Source organism: Aythya marila (assembly GCF_965140915.1).
Source record: "Aythya marila genome assembly, chromosome: 2".
NCBI lineage: Eukaryota > Metazoa > Chordata > Aves > Anseriformes > Anatidae > Aythya > Aythya marila.
In genome coordinates, this window is record NC_139043.1 from 84,406,929 (window position 1) to 84,428,456 (window position 21,528).

The 21,528-nt window shown below is 46.9% G+C and overlaps 1 protein-coding gene across 2 annotated transcripts; it reads left to right on the plus strand.

The window, feature by feature from the left end:
- Positions 1–5,605: 5,605 nt before the first annotated feature.
- Positions 5,606–15,610, plus strand: LOC309874785 (serine/threonine-protein kinase SBK2-like). 2 transcript variants are annotated; one of them, XM_082753346.1, is made up of 5 exons: positions 5,618–5,704; positions 6,473–6,538; positions 13,268–13,457; positions 14,226–14,428; positions 14,689–15,610. In XM_082753346.1, the coding sequence occupies exons 2-5, from the start codon at positions 6,533–6,535 to the stop codon at positions 15,256–15,258; spliced, it is 969 nt and encodes a 322-aa protein (XP_082609472.1). In that variant the 5' UTR covers positions 5,618–5,704; positions 6,473–6,532; the 3' UTR covers positions 15,259–15,610. The 2 variants fall into 2 exon arrangements, with proteins under 2 accessions (XP_082609473.1, XP_082609472.1); XM_082753347.1 differs by lacking the exon at positions 6,473–6,538 and having other exon boundaries at positions 5,606–5,704.
- The last annotated feature ends 5,918 nt before the right edge of the window (positions 15,611–21,528 follow it).

Genomic DNA, 21,528 nt, shown 5'->3' on the forward strand with positions numbered 1-21,528 from the left:
TAAACAGTAAAGTCAAGTCTGAGGATGATACTAACTTTGTTTGGGTGGTGAAATACTGTTCTAATGGCAAGGAACTTTAGAAGATGCCCACAAAACAGAGAGGTTTGGCAGTAAACCCTCAGATGACCTTCATTATAGATAGATGTAAGGTTTAGAGAAAATAATTCAGAGAAAATAATCTAACCCATGCCTACATGATGCCAATACTCAGAACTCAAATCTACAGTTGCAAATTGTGAAGAAGATCTCAGACCTGTCATTTATTACCCTCTAAAATTGGCTCATGCAGCAGCAGCCAAAAGAAATGCTGGGCAATGTTGGTAATTAGAATTAGACAGAGGGTGCCATTTTAGTGCTGGATAAAACCTCCATGCATCCCGATCTTGAGCAGTGTGGGCTGTTCTGCTCTCCTTCAAGAAAGATGATGTAGTTAGAAAAGGTAAAGAGAAGGGCAACTACAGAGATCACGGGGATGGAATACTTGTCTGGTGAGGAATCACTGGAGAGTCTGCAGCTTGTCAGTTTGGAGTTGGTAAGGCTGAGAGAAGATATGACTGAGGTTTATAAAATCATAAAGATGGTGAATAAAGTGAATGCGGATCTGTCCTTCATGAAATTTTGCAACATGATAACTAGATGGTACACAGGGAAGTTAGTATAAGAGGAATTAAAACAAACAAGAAAAAGAATTTCTTCATACAGCACTGAGTAAACTTGTGCAACTTGATGTCACAGAAGGTTGTAGAGGCCAAAGAGATCAGTGGGTTCAAAAAAGGATGAAACACATTTATGATACTACAAGAATTGGGCAGGGTTGCACCCTCTAGCTTCCATAACACAAGACTTCTAGATGCTGGATCAGGGAAACAGACTGCAGAAAGTGGCTAGGCCTGTGCTCTTAGGCATCATCTTTTACTCCTGCTATTGGTGGTAAAACACTGGGTTAGGTGGACCTTTGGTCTAATAAGGCATTTCTTACATTCTTAATTACTTTCAAGCCTGAGATATCCAAGGTTGATTCACTGTGGCTACAGTTCTTGGGAGATAATTTCCTCTTAAGACAGCAAGGTGGACCAGACTGTCTTTGTCAGAGAAGTAATCCCTTTCCCTCAACAGATTCAGAAAAGTTGGAGAAATTCCTGTTTCCCTCGGTTACTGAAGAATTGTTTTCTGAAAGACTGGCTTGCTGCCCACTGCTCTGACACCATCCTGCAGACAAAGCATTCCCAGGTGTCTCTTTACAAGAAACATCAAACAAACCAGGATGTTCCAGTTTAGGGCTAGTCTCCTTTCCATCTCCGGACACCTGTCCTGTAAGACCTCTTATCCACCTAGCAGACAAGCTCCCTCCTATCTCACCTCCTTGACCCTTCTGAAAGCTCACTCACCAGCTAATTGAATAGGAGGTATGGGAATTTTGGGGGATAAATGGTTGTGGAGTGGGGCCACAGAACTTATTGCCTTGCTAGTTTTGCCCAAGGGGTGCTGCAGCATATTAATGTCACCAAAGCATTTCATTAGTGGAATGAATGAGAACAGCTGAGACAGATCAGAATAAAAGACCCTTTAATTCTATAGCCTGGCTGTGAGACTATCCAGTGGCAAATTCCTTGTGGGAGATATAAGAGCATGGAAGTATGTAGTAAATCCCTCAAATATTCTCCTAGCCTCCAGCAGTCTGAGACAGATGTTGAATCTCTGTATTTAATAGTGCTTTTCCTCTGCAGCGTCTCTGTCCAGTTATTTTATGAAACCACATAAATGTTTATTACCCACCCTCTCCTGAGGCAAGGTGTCCACAGCTGAAGGCATGCTGCCTGGGTGGGGAAGCCTTGTGCTTGTTTTGGTCCTGCCTCTAGTGCTTGTATCTTGTCCTTTGAAGAGGCAGTAAGCAGTATTATCCTTTCATCTTATTTATTCCTTAAGTAATAACCGCAAAGTTTTATTATACCTATTTATTATATCTATTACAGTTTCTCTCCCCTGTCATCTTTTCTCCAGAGAAGAAGGCGCTGTTACAGGCAATCAGGAGCCTGTGCCACTTGATGTCTTTCAGAGCAAATTGAACAAAAATGAAGCAGGCCAGCGTGGGCACTGGGAAGCATCAACTGGCCTCGAGAGGGACCTCTCCACACTATGATGCCGTGTTGCTCCAGCCAGCACCAGAGGCCAGCTGATGTGTGTCACAAATGCACAGCTGTGAGTGCTCCCCATGCCCCTGCCACCCAAATAGAAAGCAAGTGCTCACTGCTGACACCCCACGGGGGCCATCTCTGTCTTTCTCTCCTGATATTGACGACAACCTCAGAAGAAGCCCAGGCAGTTGCTTGGCATTAGATGAGACACTGACACCAGGGATGGTGTCCCAGCAGCAGTGGTCTCCAAGGGGTGGCAGATGGTTTGCTGCTCCATGCAGATGAAGGTATAGAAATGGGGTGATGTGGCACAGCAAGGATGAGCCTTCCTCAGGGAGACACAGCATCTGTTGCTTTGCAGCCATGGCTAAAGGCAGATATGAGACCATTGCAAATTTGAAAGGCAGGCAGGCACCGTCATTTTCCCTTTCTTCAAAAGTGTCAGTGCCCTCAGGGTGCTAATGGGCATGGGTGGCCCTGCCCAGCCTCACCTGGGGCTCAGCTCACACCCTCACCATGTGGGACCAGGTGCTCCAGGTAAGCTCAGGTCTTGGCTTTTAGTCCCTGCCTGATCTCAGCTCTGCCTGGCAGTCAACAGGTTGTATCTTACATGGGTTACCAGCACTGGGACTGTCCCTGACTTGTAGATCAGCTTCTCAGCTGGACCTCGGACCTGCTTATCACCACAAATTTGCCTGAGTTCTTGCCTCAGCAGAACTTGGCTTCCATCTCTGGGCCTGTCCCACATGCCTTGCAGAGGCACTGTGGTGGGACAGCCCCTGTCCTGCCAGCCTTGGTATCTCACTCATCTCCTGGCTTCATGATGTTTAGGGACCAGCTGCCCCCTCTCTGTGCCCTGACAGAAGGTAGCTTTCCCAGCAAAGCATGGTGTCTCTGCACCACTGTCCAAGTCCCACTCTTCCCCTGCAGGCCCAGTCATTTCTCCTGTGAAGCCCCACCACAACCTTTCCTTTCCAATGATATCCCCAAGCTGACCAGACCCCGCCAACTCATCCTGCTGCGATGGCACCGTCTCACCAGGTAGGGGTGGGTGCTGTGCAATGAGCTGCCACCGGGACAGTCCCTAGGTGACAGATAAGTCACTGAACCTCAGGGAGAATGTTGATATGCACCCTGGTTGCTGGATATTGTATATTATTTTAAGCCCTGGAGGAGTGACTGGGAGACATGCTAATGAAAAATGTTAAAATACACCTTTTGTGAGTCCTCATCCCTGCAGTGAGGTTGAACAGCACCGCCTGAGCACTGCCCTGCCCCAACACTGCACTGAGGCCTTGGGGTCAGCGATCACCGAAGGGAGCAGCACTGCCTCTTGCAACCACCCTGCACCCAATGCACCCAACAGTGCAGTCCCCATGCTTTGTAGCCCTGAGTGTAGTGCTGTTTCTGAGGGGAATGTGTCTGCTGGTGGACTATCTTTCTTCCCTCCTCTGTGTGTGAATGCAGGCGAGGTGGGACATTGCACCACGCTGCCAGGAAGGCGGCCAGCAGATTCCTCAGCGATGGGGTAGCGCTGAATGACCTCAGAGCACAAGTGGTCTGTGCAGCTGGTGGACTCCTCCGAGCACCCTGCCTGTGCCGAGGAGAGCTCAGGGCCCCAGCTCCCTGTCCAGGAGGCAGCCCCCACCTTGTAGCACCCTGCAGATTGTTTTGCCTGCCTGCCTGCTGGGGCTGGAGGGGATGCAAGTGTTTGTAGTTCACAAATTTATTAATAGAAGAAGATGTGGGTAGGCAATGGGGAAAATCAAAGAGCTATTCTCACCCCAGCATCCGGCACTAAGCTGGTTCTGAAAGGTCTGAACAAAACTCAAGTACTGGTATCCTCAAGTTCATAGCTGGGACAAACTTTCAGAAAGACAAAGGCAATCTTGGTTATATTATATTTGCAGCTCTGCCTCTGTTGACTTTGTCCAATATCTTGGTGGCCAGTGGGATAAAATGTGTGCAGCATAGGTGAGATAGGTGTAGGTGTTAAACTAACGGAGGTCCTGAAATGCCCAAGTACAGGCTTAATTAGTAAGATAGCAAGCCCTAGGACCTCCAACAGCTGCTCTGTGCCCAGAATAAATAAATAAAGGAAATCTATTTGCTTAAATAAAACAAAACAAAACAAACAAAAAAAACCCCACAACCAACCAACCAAAAAAACAAACAAACAAACAAACAACAACAACAACAACAAAAAACAGCTGGAAAATGAGGAAGACTGCTGTATTTAGTTCCTAGATCTGGAAGCAGGTCTGAATCAGTGACTGGAGTGAGGGAGAGAGGGACTGTGGAGTCAGGGCACTTGGGTTCCTTTCCCAGTGTTGCCCTGTAACTGTGACTTCAAGCAAGTCCTCAGGGACCCTTCTCAGTTCAACTGCTGAGTTGTGTACTCTCACCCATTCTGACCCCACACAGCCAGAAGCCATGTTCCTGGGGAGCTATGGTTACACCATACCATTTATCCCGGAGCTGAATCCTAGGATATTGGATAGGTTTCTCCTATACACTCCCACCAGCCCAACCGTAATGTTCTGCAGTAGGAGCTTTGCACGCTGAAGGCCTTTCCCAATCACCGGGGCATCCTTCAAGCACAAGTGTGAAGGGGCAGCCTTGAATGGCACGAGACCTTTAGGTCATCAGCACCACAACCTCATTCCCCACCTTCTTATCCAGAAGCACGGGGACAGCTGAAAGCCTGACTATGCTACTGTTCTTGCCCTCTATTTTCTTGCACCATCTCTGGGTGGCAGCAGACTTGCTGTTCACAGGTCTGTGATGGCAGCCCAGTGCATCTCACGTTGCTGCCCCTGTGCTGGCCAGAGCCCTGAGAGACAAGCCCTTGGGGAAAACCTTCCACCTTCAGAGAGCAGGCAGTAAGGTTCAGTCCTGTGCTGGTGACCCAGAGTACCTATGCTTATAGGTGCTGTACTGCTGTCCCATGTTAGACTGTCTTTCACCTCTGCCCCCGTGACATGACTTTGAGCCAGTTACAGTTTGCACCTAGTCTCTGATGCTCACTGGAAGAAGCAATTGAAACCAAAATGTCTCTGTCCCCTTGGTGGCCAAGAGAAAGTGCTGGTAGCCCACAGTGGCCCTCAGCCCTACAGTCACAGCCATACTCTGACTTAGCACATGGCCCCAGAGCAAGGACCATGCACCAAACGGAGGAACAGCTTTGCTCCCTCATCTGCAGGGATAGCCCAAGCTGTAGGGATGGTCTGGAAAGGGTGGATCTGCTGAAGGACCCCTGGGGCTCATGATGGCCCGGCTAGAGCAGAAACAACAACTCCACCCCGATCCCTGCGACACTTCCCCCTCCACGAAGGGGGCTGATGGATGACCCCCTTCTTCCCCCTGGGCCCCTTTTTTCCTCTCCCCAGCGGTCACCTTCAGCCCCGGGGCAGTGTGCCCCCTGGACCAGAGGCTGGGGAAGGGGCGGAGCGTCATGCTCAGCCCCGTAATGCCTGGCAGCCCCTCCGGCTGCTCGGCACAGCCCAGAGGCAGCGGAGGCGGCAGAGGAGAGGCTGTCCACGGCTGTCTGTCCTGCGCTGCTGGAGAAGGTGAGAGGCTTGGGACGGACGGAGAGGGTGTGTGGGAAGAGAGGGTGCAGTCGTGGCAGGATGACACCGACTGGGTGGGCAGGTGAAGGGGCTCAGCCAAGCACCCCTCACCAACTAGCCTCCGGCTTCGTGTGCCGGCACAATGTGGAGTGCCCCAATTCCCCATGTTTGGTGCCCAGCATGGTCTTGGTGATGGTGAGCTCCTTGGGTGTCTCTGCCCCAAAACACTGCTCTACGTACGGGGGATCGCTCAGCGGTTGTGCCTGGTGGGACGGTATGGCGGTACCAGCGTGTTGGCTGGGAGGAGAGCATGATGTGGCTTGGTCCCAGAGAGATGGCTGCTGATTTTTGACCATGGCTCTGGTTTACTGCTTCCTGGGAGACACTCATGGGGCTGTCCGTGGGGAGCCTGGTGGGTGTTTCTGCCTGAGAAGAGCACTGCGCAGTGCTGAGGAGGAGATAGCCAGGCTGTTCTCCTCGGTGAGATTAAGCACTAACTTGCGGACCTGTTATAGAAAGCAGCTCATAAATCTATCAGTAAAAAGGCCAGAAACAGCCACTGTGCTAATATGCTCTGGTCTCTTGCCTGTACTAAACATGGTCTGCGCTAGAGTGTACCTTATAGGGAAAAAAAATCCACATTCTTGGGTTAAAAGCCCCAAAGATGGAGGAATATTCTTCCATACCATTTGATGAGCTTCTTAGGGGTAAATATCCTTCTTCATAAAATTTGCATCACATCTGAGGTCTGAAATTGCCTCATTTCAGCTTTCAGGATTTGTTATAATGACTTAGTGGGAGAGCCTCTTCAACAAATTTCTAGTACTTATGAAGGTATGTGCAGATCATAAAATCATCGAGTCACTTTCTCACTATCTATATAATAAGTGAAAAAAAAAGGCTGCTGCCCTGGAAATTTCCTGTCAGCCCTTTTAGCATAATCATGGTTCTTTTCGTGGTTCTTCTCCGGTCTTTTTTTCAGTCAAACTGTGCACACCAGTGCTAGTCTGCTGAACTGTGGTCTCACCAGTTCCATTAAAAAGATAGCAAGCATCCGATAGCTAACTCTGTTGATCCTCAGACATCAGCTTGCCTTCCAAAATGGTTGAGGAAATTTACCCTAGAGAAACCAGGCTTTCACATTAGTAGATTTCTGACATTCCAAAGATATTAAAAAAAAAAAAAAAAAAAAAAAGAAGAAACAAAAAGCACACCATAAAAAGTGGATAAATAATAATGCAAGGCAGAGCAAACCAAAGGAATGCGTTTCTAATGAAAACACAAAGGCCATTGGTGCACAATATTCTCAGTTCCAGTGCAGAAGTCATTAGCAGGTGGCCAGCTCTGTAGAAATACAGCTTTCCTAACTCAGCTGATTTTCAGAGATTAAGTTTCACGCTGTCTCAAGGCATCTGTGTGTAGAAAACTCTCCAGAAACTAAAGTTCAGTGCAAGAGGCATATTGTCTCACAACAGGTATCTTCTTTTATTGTAACTAATAGAAATCTAGCTACCTTCTATTGTAACTAATACGAGTAAGGCTGAATGGCTGCATCTGTTTTGCTGTTGGTGGTGGTTTTGTTTGTTTGCTTGTTTTGTTCTTTTTTGGTTTAGAGTGAAGCTTATTTTTCAATTTAACATCTGTAAAATTCTCGTTTGTCTCTTGTGGCTGATGTTTCGTGCATCTGATCATTTGTGGATGTTCTCCTTATCAGAGTGAATGCAAAGGTTGAATCTTCAGCATTAGTAACTCTCATACATTATTCTCTTGGACTTGTGTCTGTGTCATTGAGATGTGTATCTGTATCACTGCTGTCGATTTCTAATAAAATTCTACATCTTCCAACACATTAAGGCCTACAAAGGAAGTAAGGGTATACCAGATCTATATTTCTGGGTTTACACAGCACCCATTCTATTTACAAAAATGCAGAAAGAATTTAGATCATTCTGATTACCATGACATTTAACTTTTTTCTTCCCCCAATGCCGGACTAAACTTCTGTCTTTTCTGTTCATTTATAATGATTTTTTATATGTGTGTTTGCATGTACTAGTTTTGTCAAGCAATGTATTGATTACCTGGTCCCATTTTTGTGTCATTTGCAAGCATTTTCTCATGACTTCAGTGCTTTCTTCTAGATCATTGATAAAGGTAAATGTCCTAGAACAGAGCTGGGATTTAATGAAATTAATCATGTAGCATGAGGACATCACTAAAACATGATAATTTCCACTATACTGAGTCTTTCAAGTTTGCTTGTTCTTAAATCCATTACAAACTATGTGACTTACTGATTTTGATTAATGCCAGAATGTATTTGTACAGGTTTTTTTTTTAGAGAATGTTCACTGGATGGGATGTTTCCAGTAGGTGCTGTATAAACAAATATGAGGCTGAGAATGGTTCAGAACCTCTGCCAAAGATTTAGTTGTTCATGAAAAAATCCCTGCAGGTCAGGTCCTTACACAGCCTTGAAACAGAAATGTGGTGTTTTGATAACAACAGAGTCCCTGAGTGATCTGAATTACTGGATATGCTAAGTCTATTCAAGTAAAATGTGCTGCATTAAGGGCAGTGGAAAAGTATTGAGGTAGAAACAAGGCAGGCAGCACTCTGAAAGAGATATGTTGGACAGAAGATCTTGGTTTGAGAATTAGACAGAAGGTTATTGGAAGATATTAAACCAATAAGAAGACTTAGAGGTATCTTGATCTGACAGCATGAAGATGTTTATTAAAAACTCAAAATGTGACTACAATTTCTGGAAACATCCTACCTCTTTTTAAACTAGCTGATGTGGATATTACAGAAGCGCAGTGTGCCAGATGGTTTGGAAAGACCAAGTAAGGTGTTGGTTAAATACAGAGGCTGAGTATCAGGCTGCACCCTGCTAATTTTACTCAATCTAAGTAGATTAAATATGTCTTTATAGGCTCTAGTCATACCTCTGACCATGATGCCTATAAACCCTGCAACAGTCAGAAGAAACTTACAGAGCACTAGAAAAGTCCTTTCTCTAGATGAACAGCAGCAGGGAGGTAAACTGATATTAGGATATCACATAAATACCTAAAACTAACACTGGCTTTTATAGCTGACCACAGTTTGCCTTTGTATCAAGCCTGCATGATTTTTGGTAAGAGGTGCCCCAAATGCTGTTGTTGGTTATTTGGTTTGGGTTAATACTCCGTAGAAGGTCAGACTAAAAAATAGTCCCTACATGCTGTATGCTCAAAGATGTTTTTAATGGAGCATCTGTGATATGAGGAGATGCTGAGAAAGCTGAGGCTCTTCAGTGTGGAATAGAGATGTCTCAGAGGGGATCTTATTAATGGGCATAAATACCTTATGGGAGGCAGTGATGAAGATGGATCCAGACTCTTCTCATTAGAGCCCATTTATAGGACAAGAGACAGTGTGCACAAATTAAAACACAAGGAATTCAGTCTAAACAAACTAAAACAGCTGTGGTGTTTGTGGTTTTTGTTTTGGTTTGTTTTGCTGTGAGGGTGATCAAATACAAAGGGACACCTTCATAGAAAACTTGCCCCAGATGCCCCTGCTTGAGCAAGGGAATTGGACTAGATGATTTCAAGAGGTCCCTTCCAGCCTAAACAATTCTGTGACTCTGTGATCACAGTGCTGTTTCTGTTACAGTGAGATTACTTTGGCTCTTGACATGTATGAAGTGCTTTTCTGGGCAAAATATAGTAATCATTTTGGCTGAAGAAGCAGAGTAACATTACCTAGACTTAGACACTGTATCTCCATAGGCTAGCTCCTCCTCAGCTCCTCAGGAGTTTGGGTAGCATCTCCTGATGGTGGAAAGGGTGTGAATTTCTTTCTGCTGGAATTACACACTCTTTGTGGAGTTAGGATTTCTCACACACTGACAGCCTGGAATCAGGATCTCAAGCAGGGAAGGATAGTGGAGGAAAGAACAGTTTTGAAAAGGACCCTGCCTACTGCCTTCAATACAGCACAGCCAAACGGTGAGTGCATCTTGGCCAGGGCCCTGAAGGCGTCCTTCCCAATGCTGGTCACTCTGCAAAGGGCAAATGGCACTCCAGAAGGTAACAAAGGTTGCCTAGACACACAGACACACTCTGCTCAGTGGTAGCCCAAATGTAGCCCTCACTTAACTTTCTAGCTAAATGTTAACTTCATATCAGTGCTCAGGGACAGCAAGGGCCAAATCCTGCAAACTGTTCTGGAGTTGCTGCAGCTTAGGCTTCCTTTGTATGGAGTCCTGGTCAGATAGACAGGATTGTCATTGTCTCTCAAGACACTCTACACATGTTCTCTGGCTGATCTATTTTTCCAAGATGTCTATTTCACTTTGATTCTCTTCTCTGTACCTGGAAAATCTTCAATTCCATGCCAGTGAACCATGTAAGGTAAGGATCCTTGCCATTTATATTGCAGTTCATCTGAAAAGTGAGAGGGAAAGACACAAGAGATTTTTGGTTATTTTTCTTGCAAAAGTTAATGGACTGAAACAAGTTGGCTCCAGCTGAGCTGGAGTGAGAACCAATATACAGAGAAGAATATCTTCCCACTCACAAAAGCAAGTTTTCACACAGTAAATAGGAGACAATTAATGAATCATGTAATATATAGAATAGATTAATCATATATTAAATGATTCAATACTAATAAAAGCAGATTAGTGAATATATAGGTGCTTGAAAATTATATCTCCATTGAATGATTCATTAGGTGGATGCAATGATAAGATTCCAGCCTTTGGGTTAGATGGCACTAACAGGTGGCCAGCCTACAAGGAAAGAAATTTTATCTAAGTCAAGTTGGAGAAATTAAGTTATCTGAGAACATTGTGAGCCATTTGCTGACAAGAAGTTGTATAAGACCATGAATTTGATATAGGAGAATTACTGTCTTACAGGTCTTCTTTTTATATTTTATCGCAAATATAAATCTAACATATCTGGCACAAGGCAAGCTGACATCTTTCCTTTTGTTCCCTAGTTAGCGTGACTTTAGCCTATCTAATATCATGGGGAGGTCTGTTTTTCAAAGGTCTATTACAGTTCAAGTTGTTCTCCATATTCCTAGATAGGACTCTTTAAAAGGCTGTTTCAGATAATCTGTTTAATGCCTAAATACGACAACAGCAGTTTGCAAATGTCAGTGTCAAAGCAGACCCATACATAGGTTCTGCAGTGCCCTTGCTGTGTGCAGTTTTGCAGGCTGTTGTGTTTGAACAGCAAACAGGAGGACATCAAAGCAAAATCTCTAAAATACTTTCCAGACTGACTTTCACCGTGTCTCCCCACCCTTCATTTGTCTGCTCCCAAGCACACATTTGTTCAATGCTGAATTCCCTATGGACTGTGCTAACTTTGGCTGCTGCTGGCTCTCACACCAAGCCAATGCCTTTTCAGAAAACCAGGGCCAGTTACTTGGTACTTCTGAACTGGATAAGTTTAGCAATACAATCTAGACAAGAAGGGAAGAGAAAAGAAGGAGAGCTCTCCCACAAGCAGCCCTACGCTCCTATAAAAATCCAGCATATTTGCAGTTTTCCTAGATTTGAATAATTCTTTTGCGACATTACTGCATTGTACAGAATGACCAGCTTTAGCAGCAGTGGGGGCCATAAGGTGAAGGAATTGCAATAATATCAGGTAGAGCAATGTAAAACCTAAGGGAAATGGCTTCTTTCTTTCTGCTCCCACTCATATTCCCAGGATGCCATCTGCCTTATAGCAACCTGAGGTCCTGTTCCCTCCCCTAACGGCATCATGTCAGTCAGAATGTTACATGGGAAGAGATTTTGAGTTCGTAATTGCTGAAGTGAGCACTAATTTTACACCACAGCTCTGTCTTACTGTACACCAAGAGGCCCAAGAATGCTACAGCCCTCAGGCTCTTGAGTTGCACCCTGGGCTACATTAGGCAAAGTGATGTCAACAGCTCAAGAGAGGTGATCCTTCCCCTCTGCACAGCACTGGTGAGGCCACATCAGCAGTGCTAGGTCCAGTTCTGGGCTCCCCAGCAAACAAGTGATGTGGACATACTGAAGAGAGTCTGTTAAGGGCCACAAAAGTGATTAAGGAACCAGACCATCATATGAAGAGACCCACAGAGAGCTGGGACTGTTTAGCCTTGAAGGAATTACCATATCAATGTATATAATGTATAAATACCTGATGGGAGGGCGTAAAAAAGATGCAGCCAGAGTCTTCTCAGTGGTATTAAGTGACAGGACAAGTGGCAGTGGGCACAAATTGAATTTCTATTTAAGCCTAAGGAAAATCTTTTTAACCATAAAGGTGATCAAACACTGGAACAAGTAGTGGTGTCTCCATACTTGGAGATATTCAAAACCCACCTGGACACAGTCCTGATCAACCTGCCCTGAGCAGGAGGTTGCTCTTGGTGCTCCCCAGAGGTCTCTTCTGTCCTCAGCCATCCTGCGTTTCTGTGGTTCTGTCATCCAGGCCCAGGAAGACTGAGCATCTGTGTTCATAGCACAGGGGGATAGCAGAAGAAGCAGAGGGAAAGAGTCCTGTCACAGATGCTTTGAAATGCTGCTTTGTATTAGGCTAGGAAGACCAAAAAAAGCATTTATCTGAAATGGGTCTGAAGCAGCTGGGTCTAGCACAAAATGCCACTGACAGAATCACACAGAATCACAGAATTTCTAGGTTGGAAGAGACCTCAAGATCATCGAGTCCAACCTCTGACCCAACGCTAACAGTCCCCACTAAACCATATCCCTAAGCTCTACATCTAAACGTCTTTTGAAGACTTCCAGGGATGGTGACTCCACCACTTCCCTGGGCAGCCTGTTCCAATGCCTAACAACCCTTTCAGTAAAGAAGTTCTTCCTAACATCTAACCTAAACCTCCCCTTCCTTCCTGCCTAAGTTTCTTGGCCACGCAGATGGGTGACTTTGGGTCAGAAAGGGCAGCATAGGAGGTACTGAGCTCCCTTTGGCCTGCTTAGTGCACACCATACTCTGACTGGTAATCCCCCTTTTGTCATGCACTAGCTGTGCCTCTGCCTAAGGGTGAGTATGTCCATGCTGCTACCTTAAAGACTTCCTTCAGTAAGTGCTAGGGACAGGTTTCTCTGTTTGGAGACATGGCCTCTCTGTGGTAGGCTAAGAAGGGCAATACAGCTGGGTCACATGTCGCAGTCTGGGACACTGTTCATGTTTTGCTTGTTGCTGAACACCATTGAGTGTAGATTAAGAAGAGGCCTGGAAGGCCAAGCTTTAATACAGACATAGACACATCTGGGTCTTTGAAAGGAGGGGTTCCAGGGCCTATAATTAGGGAGAGATGAACACCTAGCTGGAGGCCAGGAAGAATTAGGGGGCTAAACAAGAAAAGCTTCCCTTCAGGGACAAGGACCTTGGATATAAAGAGGGGCTTTGCCAAGAAGTACACTGTATAAAAGCACAGACTCAACCCCAGCACAGATGATGCTCCAATGCATCCCTGGCCATGGCATGGTTTGTGGCATGTCTGATCTGTTTTTGCTCTGTGCATGGTGTGCTGTTCCTGACCTAGGCTGTGGTGTTTCTGCAGTGTTCAGCAATGGCCGAGAGCTCAGCTGCACCAGCAACAGTGACGGCAGCACCAACCGTGCTAGATGAGCTCCTGGAGATCACGGCTCAGAGCCTGGTGCGCACCGAGGTGGCTGAGCACTATGAGGTTATTCGGGAGCTGGGCAGGGGCAAGTATGGCCATGTGGTGCTAGTGACCCACAGGCAGAGAGGTAAGGAACTGACTGCACCCTATGAGCTGTTGTGCTTCGTCTCCTTTCCACTTGCCAGGACACCGTGTAGGCTAGTGGCTCCCTGGGGCTGAGTGCCAGGAGTGGCAGGGGGTGCTCAGAGGAACCAGCAGGGCAGGGGCCTTCCAGCCAGGGACCATCCCATTGACCCCAACCAGGGAGTGGGTCAAGACAGGGGGGCAGCCCAGAGCAACAGGCAAGATTGAGGTGATGAGGTAGGTCCAAAGTCAAGCTGGGATGTCAATCCACCAGTCAAGATCAACAGCATTCATGGACATGCACAGGCATGGATATCATATAGCTGGAACCAGCAATCCTACAGCACAGTGTAGACAAGGAATGAAGCCTTGGGCTTGAGCTTAAATGGGGCCGCTGGGCCCATGGACAGGGATGGGGATGGATGTCCAAGGTAGAGCTGGTCAAGGTCATTAAGGCATATATGTGCTCTCAGGACCCTGATGGTGCCTTCTCCAGCAGTCTCAGGTCAGACTGATGAGCCTGTGTAGCTTGAATTTCCCCCTCCTCTACTCAGTGTTCCCATGGCATGCACTGACTAGCTCAAAACTCACACAAGTAGCAGTGTCTGTTTTCATATCTGGTATCAGTATGACATACCTCCATACAAAACTTTGGGCCAGAGACCTCCCTGTGGCTGTGAGTTTCCACAGCCATGGCTACCCTGTGCTCTCTCTGTCTGGTCTTGGTGTGAGTGACTTTCAGCAGGGTCTAACCCATTCTTCCCATTCCTAGGGACTCCGATGGCTCTCAAATTGCTGCCCAAAGCCAGTACCAAGCTGCACACCTTCCTCTATGAGTACTGCGTGGCACTCTCCCTTGCCACCCACCCTGCTATCATTAGCATGTTTGGAATTGCAATTGAATCCAGCCAGTACTATGGTTTCCTCTATGAACCAGCGCTGCACAAAGACCTCATCTCTATCATCAAACCCCGTGTGAGTGTTGCTACAAAGGTGTGGGGATTGGGACTGTAGTGTTTGGCCTCTGTGCAGACTGGATGGGTCAGAGGGAGAGAGGAGTCAATGGCATATGGGTCTCCCACCTCTGGGGTCTATAGCTTTGAACAAGATTCGAGCTTACAAGACCAGAAACTCAAAGACTCCCTAATGCAGAGTAAAGATGAGAGCCCACCACCTTAGTAGGGCTGCCAAAATGCCATGAGGGCGCATTATTGCCTGTCTCTCTCCCCATGCAGGATGGGATCCCTGAACCGGCTGCCAAGCAGTGTGCCAAGCAGCTTGTGAGTGCGCTGGAGTTCATCCACAGCCGGGGCCTCGTGTACCGTGACGTCAAGCCGGAGAACGTGCTGCTCTTTGATCCGGAGTGCCGACGCATCAAACTGACTGACTTCGGGCTCACACGGCCCAAGGGTACCAAGCTCAAGCTGGTGGCTGGGGTAATCCCCTACACTGCCCCCGAGCTGAGCAACACCGCTGATACCCAAGGGGTGCCCATCGACACCAGCTTGGATGCCTGGGCTTTTGGCGTGCTGCTGTTCTGCCTGCTGACTGGCTACTTCCCCTGGGAGCAAAGCCTGCCTGATGACCCTTTCTTTGAGGACTTCATGCTCTGGCAGGAGACGGGTTTGGAGGAGAACCTGCCTCGCCACTGGAAACGCCTGACAGCAGAGGCTGCCCTCATGTTGCGGAGCCTGCTGGCCCTAGATCCTGCCAAGCGTGGCCCTGTTGGCGGGGCTCTGCGCTATGTCGATTGCCCCTGGCGGCTGGAGGACGGGTGCAGTGAGGGGGCTGCTGTAAAGCCCTAAAGCCTACTCTCCATGGGGGAGGGAAGGCAAGTCTCATCTTGCAAGGAGCTTCAGGGTTGGAGGCATCAAGGTGGGCCTCCAGCAAAGCAGCTGAGAGACCATGGTAACCCCAAGAGAAACTTCTCCACAGCACTGTCCGTGCCACCATGGAGCCATGGTCCTCACCACCACTGCTCAGTGCCACCTCCTTGTACTTCCTAGGGGCTTGAAAATATCTCCTTTCTCTTGCAAGTGGTGGTCTTTGTGTGAAGCACCCACTTTCTTCCTCTCAGGGGTGGTTTCTAGAGGCTGCAGTGCCTGTCTTGTCCTTGAAATAGAGTAAGATATTTATTTATCCTTGTGTGTCTGTATGTGGCTCATCTTCTATCATAATAAAATGGGGGCTGTTTACTGTGGGAGAGCACGGGCATGACAAAGCCTCTGGCCATCTCAAAGCAGGGGCCTCCCTATGCTGCCTGGGTCCCTGAATGGGTGGCTTCATCGAGGTGGGATGGAGGTGCTGGGAGCCCCCAGCATGTCACTGTGGGCAGTAGCTGGGGACTCATAATGGTGCTGTGAAGGTGGTGGAAGTCACTGAGGTGGGGTTTCGGAGGACCAGCTGAGGGACCTCAGCCTCAACTTGGTAGCAGCAAGTGGATATGGCAGGGTGTTCACAGGGTGCTGTGAGGAAATAAGCACAGGAAAAGGGTGGAGGGGAGCCAGGTGTGTGTGAGGACTGTGGCAATGTTGATCAGTGCCTTGCCTCTGGAGCTCTAAAACATATCTAGCTCTGGTTTGGCTTCATCTTTGCCATTCATGTTCCCTCTGCACAGCTGTTAGCATACAGGTAGCTATCATGGGTTCTTGCACAAACCATTTGAGGATTTTCCTGTCAGCAGTTAGACATAAGGCTTATCTCTAACATAAGGATGTCTTTGCTGCCCACTCCCCTCACTGTCTCTGAAGTTTGTCCTGTTTAGTCTACAGTGACCGCAACTTCTTGGGCTTCTCTTCATCTACTTTCTTTTCTTCCTGAAATGATACTTAATGCCAACCATATAGATTGCTCAGTAGGAGTTTCCTTCTGAAAGCCTCCCTCGTCAAAGGGACAGAGCCACAGGGAGCCACAGGTCACGCATTTCTTCACATTTGCTTATATTGCAGACCAGATGAGAGGTGGGCTTTTCTGGATGATGGGCTGTTAATAGCAGGTGTCCCAGTGTCAGTTCAGTTTCTCTCTAGCTCCTTTAACTCAGGAAAATGGCCTTTTGCAAACACCATCATCCTCAATAAAGCACAACTCACCTCTCTCTCTCAAGTGGCCTAAGTGCAACTAGAAAGGTGACTTCACTGCCGTGAACATCTACATATATGATTCAGCTGAGAAGACAGTGCTGTGAGGATGGTTGGCATGGGCATCACTATGAAAGGCTAACAGAGAGCTGTAACCACAGGCCACTTTATCCATAAGAATAACCCCAGCTATATTCCCCTGCTGATTCTCCTAGCAGTCCTACACTGTTGCCTTGCTCTCACTCCTAATCCTCCTTCAGACTGACCACTCCTAATCCCCTCACAGAGCCAGCCCCTCTCTGTACCAGCCTCCACTACCACTTCTTCCCTCTTCCTATCCTGAATCCTTCAGTCCCAAGGAACCATTTCCAAAACTATCCAGTTCCAACCAAGCACATTTCCCTTGTACTGCCTTCAGGACCTAAAACAATGTCCTCTATGTGGTTTTAGATGCCTGCATAACACTGTAAAAGACCTTCCTTATCCCATTTCTCATCACTACTGTAATCCCCCCCCTCCCTCCAGCAACACTCCTTGCTTAATCTCCAAATATCCTTCTAGGCATACTTTTTAATCCTGGAAAAGGATAGCAAGGGAAGAATTAGGGATTAGAAGCTCTTCTTACATTCCTACATCTTTCCAGTCCTCAGGCAATTACAGTTGGTAATCCCTTCCAGCTCTCAGCACAGTGCCATTGCCAGAAACATCCCCAGCTCAGTTTCCATTCTCAGTGACTCTGTAAATTCCAAAAAATGAATTGTTCCAGCACCACACTTTCTACCATCTCAGTTTTTCTTTCGCCTCAGGTCCCTTTCTCCACATGCTCTTCTGTAATTCCCAACCACCGGCTCTCTTTTTCCAGCTTCTTCTCACTCACTGGAATTTTACTCCTACTTAGCTTCCACACTAACATTCCTTTTCTACCACTCATTACCTGATGAACCCATTTTTCTTGTTTCTCTCTCATCAACATCACCATCATACTATTTTGTCCTTTTCCTGCTCCCTACATTACTCATTCCTTGTGTCTTCCTTCCAACTCCCAGCCCTACATTATCAATCAGCACAGTGCTCACTTTCAAGATACAGTTTTCTGCTGTCTGCCTCCATTTCTGAGTCTTTCATTATCCCAGAACATAATAAATGATACTCAACTCTGGCCCACAGAGATTTGTCTCTAATTACTCTTTGATTTCTGTAGGAATAGCATAAGAGTGTAGAAGTACCAGTGGATTTCCTGTATTTAAAAAGGAGATGCACTGAGACCAAGAGATCTATAGGCCAAGTATAGGTTAACTATTTCCAGTGAAAAACAACAGAAAATCCAATACAGGTGCTTATTAATAGAGAATTAATGAACAAGAATATGGCTTAGTGCAATGTGACCCTTGGTGTTCTATTTGATAATTGTGCTTGATGAAATCATGATTGATCAAGTAAATTCATAGTCTTCTGGTATAACTTTTTTGTGAGGCATGACCTATTGATATAAATAAAATTATAGTACATTGTATTGAGTAAGAAGGTTCACTATGCAAAGTCAATAAAGCATATATTAAGTGAATTGAGAGCTTGCAACGGACAGAAGAAATGATTGTCAGTTGGGAATGCTGTTTGATTATTTTGGTTGGTTTCTGTAGGGATCAATAGCAGAATAAAAACTGATCAATATTTCCATCAATGACTTGAAGGTATGTACAAAACCACCAGAGACAAAAACTTTCAGATGGCAGAAACATGAATAGGCTGATAAACAGCAACAGGAACAGGCCTTCCAAAGAGGTCTGGATAAATTAATAGGGTGGGTGTATTCAAACAAGATGCATTATCTTAGAGGTAGATGGAATGTGTTCCAGCACGAGCACATAGAAATAAAAAACATTCTTATAGAAGGACACCTTTGTGTTTATGAACTTTTATTGATGCTTATAAATGTCCAGTGGGAGGGTGCAAAAAAATCATGGTCAAAGTCTTATTGGGTACTGGGACAAGAAGCAATAAACACAAATTGAAATATGGGAAAATTTGTTTAAACATGAGAAAAAAATGGATTTATAGTGAGGGTGGTTAAGCACTGAGACAGAGAGATTGTGGTGTCTCCATCTCTGGAGACATTCAAAACATGATTGGACAAGGTCCTGGTCAACCTGCTCTAGCCGGCCCTATTCTGAGCAGGAAGATGGACTAGGCAATCTCCAGAGACCCTGCCCACCATCAGTTGTTCTGCTATTCTGCAACATTTTTCATTTCAAAGACATTCAGTTTTGCACTTAGAGATGTGCAGGACTCCCAGTATCTTTGCTTTGGACCTGCTCAGTATTGCAGGCAGTGGTCTCTGCAGAGCTGGGCACAAGGTGCAAAACTGGCTTGAGGAAAAAGGATGAGCCAGGTTTTAGAGTTGATTACACATTAAAGCAAGCCTAAACTGGTGAAACACTGACATCTTTGGGCAACAAGTCAAGCTGTCCAATTCCATCAGTACCAAGGCTGTTTGTTGCAGGAGCCAATCATGCAGATGAGGATCAAGGTGAGGTGACAAAGGTGATGTGGCAGATGCTGTTTTGCAGTGACCAGTGGCGATGACCAGGACTGTTTGCCTGTCTCCTTTGTCACAGTCTTGAAACATTTGTGGAAGGGGTCTCAGCTGCCAGAAAGCTGTGCAGTGTACAGCTTAGTGATGAAATCCACAGTGTGCCTGCACCATGCACTTGATGGTAGTGTGGGCAGGATTACAATGAGCACAGCAGCAAGCACAGCAAAGTGCCCAGCTCCTTTTCTCAGTGGCTTACCCATAATTGCATCTGGATTTCTTAAATTCATGAACAAACAGACCTGTTGAAACCTACCCCCAGGGGGTCTGAAAGAAGATCTGCTGGCCCCATCACCCCCGCAGCAGCTGCTGGGAGAGGCTGAATGGAAGGGAGCTGCGTGCAGACACGCCGGCCCTCTGCACGCTCTGCCGCTCACAGCAGCAAGGCTGGCCAGACGCCCAGCGCGTAAAGGGCAACGCTTCAGCTCATGTAGGCACAAGGTATGGGGTGGATCTGGTGTCGTCCCCAAAGAGGCATCAGGTGGCTGCAAAAGGGGAGGGAAAGACCTGGTACCTCACTCCTCTCCGGGATGGAATGAAGAGATAAATTGGGCAATTACGGAGCTCACTGCGCTATGTGGGCTCTGGCTGCAGTGACTGCGGGACAAGAAGTGTGAACCCAGGCCCTAGTGCCCCCGTGCATGCATCCCAAGGCTCTCAGTAGGACTCATGGTCTGCATTTCCTGATCTCCTTGTGCACCTCATGAGGCATTCTGCCCCCTCTCCTCCACCACTGCACACTCTGTATGGCTCATGAATAGCCATGCTCAGGAGCAGCCTGAGCAAAAGCCTACATGGTGCAGGAAAGGCCAGTTACAGCACCTTTGTGTTGTGTTGCAAGGGCAGGATGATGGATTGAGCCTGGACCCTTAACCCTTGGTCACAACAATCCTTCTGGTTAGAAAGTGTTGGCAGGAAGCAGTGGAAGCTGTTCACTAGGCCAGACCAGAGATGTGAAAGCAAAGGCACGCATAAGAATGAGGACCTCGGGTCTTAATAGTGGTTGAACAGGGTCACAGACACATCATCTGGGAATTAAAATGCTGAGTCTTCAAGGGAGTGCTTTAGAAAAGTACCTGGACTAACCACAGGTCAGAGCTGCCCCCAGAAAACAGTGTGTGTTGTGATGCTGGCTGGACTCAGGACATGAAATGGAGGACAGGACCAGGCTGGATGGTGGTGTCAGTGCCATCTCCCCCTTCTAGGAAGACTAATGAAAGTCACCCTATTAGACTGGCTGACCCAGCAGCAAAAGGCAGAGCACAGGTCCAACCTTCAAGCCCTCTCCAGTTAAACTTCTGGTCTCATTTCTGGAAGCTTGCAGCATATAATCTTTCTTCTGCCTTCTGCCACCTGCCATGTCAACTCCAACATTCACTTCCATCTCCTCCCACCTAAATCCTGCTAAGTGCCATTGCTAGGATTGTAACTGAAGTTTCTTAGGAAGGTTAGTGAAGGACCAGTCCTCTGCAAGCTCAGGCCAGAGAATATGATAGGGCAGATGAAAGACTGTATAAGTGCCTGTTGCTGCATCCTCCCACGCTGCTTTTTCTTGAGTTTTGGCTTTCACTTCAAAGACAAAGCAGGCCAGAGCCTTGATAAAACAAGCACACAAACAAACAAAGCACAAAATATGACCCTGCTCTGAACAAGTGTCCCTCTGAGCACAGGAATAGAAAGAGGCAGTGGCTGGGGGATACAGATGGTGGGAATTTGTTACCTTTCATCCTTACTGACATAGGGGCAGGCTGGCCATGACTGCAGCCCAGCTGCTTGCTCCTAGAGCTCCTAGAGCTGGTCCTTGATGGGAAAACACGCAATGGCTCATGGAGTTTCAGTCATCACCCTTTATTTACTGCATCTGGCATCCCTGAGTGGAGGTGTGTGAACCAGAGAAAAGTGCCTTAGGCACAGAGATCATAAGAACCGGTTCAATAATTTCCACACCTTGTAGCTTGGGTTGCAGAGTACCTTGCTACCCATACTATATTTTTAAGTCTCCTTGAGCTGTGTTGGGCTGTCAGTGCCGGTGTTGACCGCAAGATGAGAACTGACCACCACTAAATCCTGTAACTGTTCTCCAGTGTCCTGGATTTCCCTGCTCACACCTCATCCAAGGTCTGTCTGACAGCCAGCCATGCCTGCCAATGGTCTGGGCTTGCCCATATACAGGGCTGCCCGTTGCTGTGGATGTGTTTGTGTTTTTCCCTCGGGCTGATGGGCAGCTGGGCATGTTTATAGGCCCTGTGCCTTGGCCCAGCTTTGTGCAAGAGAAGGAGGAAGGGGAATTTGGCCCGGCCCAGGGTGGTGACAGAAGGTGGTCACAGTTGTCACGCAGACTAATTGCACTTCTAACCCCTCTGCGCTGTTTACAAGCTGCCCCACACCGAGGACTCGTGTCTCTGGCT

Coding starts and splice junctions, on each gene's coding strand:
- LOC309874785 (XM_082753346.1), top strand. Junction 13,458..14,225: donor AGTGACCCACAGGCAGAGAG/GTAAGGAACTGA, acceptor TCCCATTCCTAG/GGACTCCGATGGCTCTCAAA. Junction 14,429..14,688: donor TCTCTATCATCAAACCCCGT/GTGAGTGTTGCT, acceptor CTCCCCATGCAG/GATGGGATCCCTGAACCGGC.